Genomic DNA, 5,334 nt, shown 5'->3' on the forward strand with positions numbered 1-5,334 from the left:
TTTCCCAACAATACCATTTGCCTGGCCGTTAGCCCTTAACCTAACTATTAAAATGTTTATTGGTAAGGCAAAATATTTAAAACCCAGTTAAATATTTAAGTGAGCTTTTATTTTGATTATTGGTAAGGCCCGTTATGTGAGCAATGATTGGGTTGAAATATTGAAACTATAAAAGTGTAGGGTATAACAATATGAGGTTTTATTTTCAATATCCCACTTTATGGGCAGCTGTTATTCTTGAAGCTGTCATCTTTTGACATTTTACAACGTGAAGTCTTTTATAATTTAGCAAGGAAATCCAGTGTAATTTTTAAAATAAGATTTTTTGGGAAGAATTTTGGTTTTTTGTGAACAGTAAGCAGTGAGCAGCAACAAAACGAGCAGCAGCAGCAATACAAACGGAGTTTTTTGGCTATGAGCGTAGACTGGATTCTGAACAAATAAAGTATCTTTCAAATTTATAAAACTGAAAATTGCGTCTTGATTTTCTTAACAATAGTTTTAGTTGACATTCAAAAAATAACCTTGTTTGTTTTTCTTTTCTATTTTGACGTTTGACAGTTACGTTCTTCGTACAAATCTAAATTTTCAATTTGGCCGTCGCATTTCATTTTTTACGGCTGGCAATGGTACCAAATTATTTTCTGTACCTCTAGACCGCTTTCTGATTGACAATGTCTTAGGGACCGGTTAAAGCTATCAGTAAAATCCATCAAATCAAATCAAATGGGGTGGCGCTACAGTTCGTTGTGAACCAGGGCCTAGTGACTTAAAACTCTCAACCATTCCTGTGTGCGAGTACTGTTGTCAGGAATGGAAGGGACCTACAATTTAAGGCCGAATCCGAACTTCTAGTTTGAGAAAGCACTTTTTCATGACAAGAATTACTCTTGGAGAATTTGTCAATTCCTCGCAAGAGGCAGTACCCGCGAAAATTAATTTTTTTAAATTAAGGTCACACAGGCAGGGATTGAACCCAAGACCCCTTGCATGACAGTCCAACGCACTAACCATCATGCCACGGGTACTACAAAATCTATCAGTAACATTTTTGTTTTCAGTTTCTGAACAAGTTACAGATATATTTCTAGCAAAAGATTGATGCAATACGATGAATCCTATATTCAAGTATTTTTTCAAAAAGAAAAAATGCATTTAAAGTTTTATTCAATTTATCCGTTTTAGTTTTTTTAATGATGAAATTTAATTTTACTGAACAGCCGACTGCCAAAAGCCAAACAAAATTCTATTTCGTTTACTGTTACTTTGTATATAAACGATATATTTACAATGACTGTTGGTGTTCCAATTTGTTACTGATGACAGTAAAAATCAAACTCTTTAAAGTAACATTCAATTTAATGACGTAAATTTACTGATTGCTATAAAACATTTCAGATTCCTCCTGTTTTAAATTTTACTGATAGCTGTAACCGGCCCCTTAATTTCTTAATAAATAACTTCTCAAAAAAATGTAAAAATGTAGTTCTGGCATCACTGAAATCATAAACAGGGAGGATATGTAATCCAGCGTTGTCGTTTTAAAAATTTCAAGAGTTTTTATTTTCAAGAGGAGTATTTTCTTAAATCGAGGAGTAAATCAAAAAACAAAAAATACATGCTTGACAAATAGAAGGATCTAATGTCATGGCAAATTTTTGCTTTCACTGCTAAAACACCAACATTTTAAAATAATATAGTTAAAATAAATAAAAAAGATGTGAAATATTTACCTCCTTCTGTTTACCTCTGTCAGTTTACCACCGCCCGGTTTACCTCTGCCAGATTACCATAGTAACTGGTATGTTAATTAAAATCTGCTTTGTGGTCTATGATTTAAGACCTAAAAAGCTTCTAGAGCTTCCTGATTTTCCAAGAATATGGTCTTTGCTATTGTATTAACACTTCTGAACTTTCCCATATATGTTTTTTTGAAGATTCTGAATTAAAATAAAATAATCTCACAAAAAACCTAAAACATAAACCCGGAACGCAGTTAAAGTCTCCAATAATTTTAAGTCGCAGCACAGACAGAAACGCATTAACACAGGCGGCAAGCTTACCATCTTTCAAAAAAAAAAAACATAAATGACGTTTGTTATCAAAATAAAACATTTCTTCATTGAAAACAGCGTGCTCTAAAATATTTTGCGTTCTGAAAATAAAGAATAAATAATTTGTCTTTTTGTTTTTGTTTTCTGTTTTAAGAGGAAAAACAAATTTTTCCCATCATCACTTCAAAATGTAGGTTTTATTAAATTAATAAAGATCCAAACTAATTTATCAGGTTTTTCTTCTTAAAAGGCACGATTTTTACAAACCCGCTACAAGTGATGACTCCGATGACAGTTTAGGCTTAATTGAGGACGATGGTCCAGTTGTTGTTGCGGACTTTGCCAGCGATTCAGATGACTCAATCGACATTAGCGATGACGATGATTTCGATCCCGATGCTGTTGATTCAGATGATTCCGATGATGATGATGATATGGTCGCCAATGCGAACGCGACAGCTGCAGGATCGTCGTCAGGTCAAAATACAGCCGCCAATAATGACGACAAACCAAGTGGCTCCACGGCAATCGAGGAAATGAATGAAGACGAAGAAGAAGACGAGACTGTGCGTGCTATAATTGCTGCCATCAAGAAGCCACGAACATCACCGCCTGAAATCAAGCTGGACGATTTCATTTCTGACATATGCTTTAGTCCAGAGGACGATATCATTGCCATAGCCACAATTACAGGTGATGTTCATCTGTACAGATATGCCAATGAGCAGAACACGCACTTGAAAACCATTGAAGTGCATACAAAAGCCTGTCGTGATGTTGAATTCACAGAGGACGGCAAATTCCTATTGACAGGTTCAAAGGATAAGTCAATTATGATCACTGACATGGAGACTGAAAAACTGAAACAATTCTACGATGAAGCACATGAAGATGCGGTCAATAAATTAATTGTTATCGATGAAAATATGTTCGCTAGTGGTAAGTTTTTAGAGATACCTTGAGGCAGTAACCTTATCTCAAACATAAGCAAGAAAGTTTTCTTAAACATAAGTTTCTTCTCAATTGGCTCATGAGTAATTTGATCATGATGACATTTTTTTGCAAGAATGTCGTATGCTCTTCTAACTCTCAGGCGAATTTACAAACTTTTTGTTTCTGATCCGTTCTTTACAAGTCTACTCTAGCTTCTTCGATCTTTTTAATTGTTAAATTCCCTCTCCCTGGCTTTGGTTATGAAACACCTAATTTAATTCTCTAACTTATTTCTATTAAACAAAGTTATCGTCGTCCTTTAGGTGACGACAGCGGAACAGTTAAACTCTGGGATTCAAGAACTAAGGAGGCAGTCTTTTCCCTCAAAGAAGTCGAAGATAGTATTCTATCGATGCTTACAAACGATGCTAAGAAGCTGCTTCTAGTCACAAGTGCCGATGGCTATTTAACAACATTAAACATAGCTGCACGGTAAGTACAAACAATTATAATTATAAAACATTCCGATGTACCTAAGTGACGTTTTTGTTTTTATTTTTAGTAAACTTTTCGTCCAATCAGAACCCTACGAAGAAGAACTGACTTGTATGGGAACGTTCCGTGGTGATTCCAAGTTAATTGTTGGAACATCCAAAGGCCGCCTCTACACATACAATTGGGGTCAATTTGGATATCATTCTGATATGTTCCCGGGTGTTAAGTCATCAATGAGTGTTATGATTCCTGTGACTGATCGAATTGCGTGTGTTGCTGGCGAAGAAGGTATATTGCGTGCAGTTCATATAGCACCATTTAAGACATTGGGTGTTGTGGGACAACACAGTTTGCCTATTGAATCGCTGGACATAAGTAACAATGGCCATTTGTTGGCATCGAGTTCGCACAATAATGATGTTCGCTTCTGGAATGTAACCTATTTTGAAGGTTTTGCTGATATCAAGTATAATCAAAAACACAATGCACACAGAGAGAATCGGCATAATTTGCCATCGTCCAAGTACACAAATGCATCAGACTTTTTCTCGGATTTAGCTGGAGGCGGTGATGATTGATATTTGTTTAGAATACTTTGTTAGAGTCAGTCATTCAGCTATCATTGAAAATTATTTAATAAAATGGTTAAACTTTTTAAGTCAAGTTATTTTTAGGCCGAAAACAGAAATTAAAATGAAATTTTGTATTTATGTATATTTACTCTCATGTTTAAACATGTTCAAATGTTTAAAAGTACAACGATTTGTATTCGTCAAAGCAAAATGATTGTTCCAAAACTTCTTTACAATTCAAAATTATGTTATGTTATGTGGAATATTGGATGTATAAATGGTAAACATGTGCATTGTGCATTCAAGAGAACACAAGCGTCCTCAGGTTTTTTCTCAAAACCCATCTCTGTCTATCAACTCCTACTCTCACCTCCCCGCGGTGAACATCGGGTTTCTAGTACCTCAATTGTTGATTGGGTTCTACTAACCCCAGTGGAAAGTTGTTGGTTCAGCAAACGAGAGAGGTGGGAGGTGTTTCTACTAAGGCACCTCTTCTTATCCAGACGGCAGCGGATAAATTCTCAAGATGGAATCAACGGTGGCGTCTACAGTTCCAGTAAGGGCATCGACAACAATTAGCGGAAGCCCTTAACTGCTGCAAGGCAGATATTACCGCCATCCGAGAAGTTCGATGGGATGGAACGGGCAAACGCAAACAAAAAGACTGCGATGTAAACTACGGCGACTGCTACCGAGAACAAAGACAGCGTCTATTTGAGTGTAGATTTGTTCTTGGAACTAGACTCAGGCAAAAAGTCTTGCCCAAACAGAGGAGAAAGATGAAGAAGCCAAAGACATATTCTTCGAGCTCTTGGACAAGCCATATGAGCAGTGCCCTGGCTATGACATTAAAATTGTCTTAGGAGATTTTAATGCCAAGCTAGGAAGAGAAGACATCTTTGGTGGCATAATCGAGAGATACAGCCTGCTGAACACAACCTACGACAACGGATTCAGGCTCATCGATTTCGCTACGTAGCAAGACGTTCTGGTAGCTAGTATGCCGTAATTAAGGATTGAAAACCAGTGGTAACATTGCCTTGCAGCCATCAGAGATGCCGCCTCTGAAGTGATAGGTTTCACACGGCCACCACAGCGAAAATCCTGGTTTGAAGACGAATGCCAGCAAGCGCACGCAGCGAAACAACAGGCATACAAGAAGGATTAGAGCTGCTCACGAGCTGTACGAGCAGAAGAGGAACAACGGCTTCTTAGATGGAAAAAAGAGAGCACGATAAGCGCACGATCGAGTGAATAGAGGGATGTCACAACAGCAATGA

The 5,334-nt window shown here is 37.0% G+C and overlaps 1 protein-coding gene across 1 annotated transcript; it reads left to right on the top strand.

Moving 5' to 3' along the window:
* The first annotated feature begins 2,088 nt into the window (after positions 1–2,088).
* On the top strand, positions 2,089–4,140 carry LOC129941990 (WD repeat-containing protein 55 homolog). Its single transcript, XM_056050783.1, has 4 exons — positions 2,089–2,244; positions 2,305–2,993; positions 3,311–3,479; positions 3,550–4,140. Coding segments are annotated over exons 1-4 (1,371 nt in total). The 5' UTR covers positions 2,089–2,242; the 3' UTR covers positions 4,061–4,140.
* The last annotated feature ends 1,194 nt before the right edge of the window (positions 4,141–5,334 follow it).

The sequence above is a fragment of the Eupeodes corollae genome, chromosome 1, assembly GCF_945859685.1.
Source record: "Eupeodes corollae chromosome 1, idEupCoro1.1, whole genome shotgun sequence".
Classification (NCBI taxonomy): domain Eukaryota; kingdom Metazoa; phylum Arthropoda; class Insecta; order Diptera; family Syrphidae; genus Eupeodes; species Eupeodes corollae.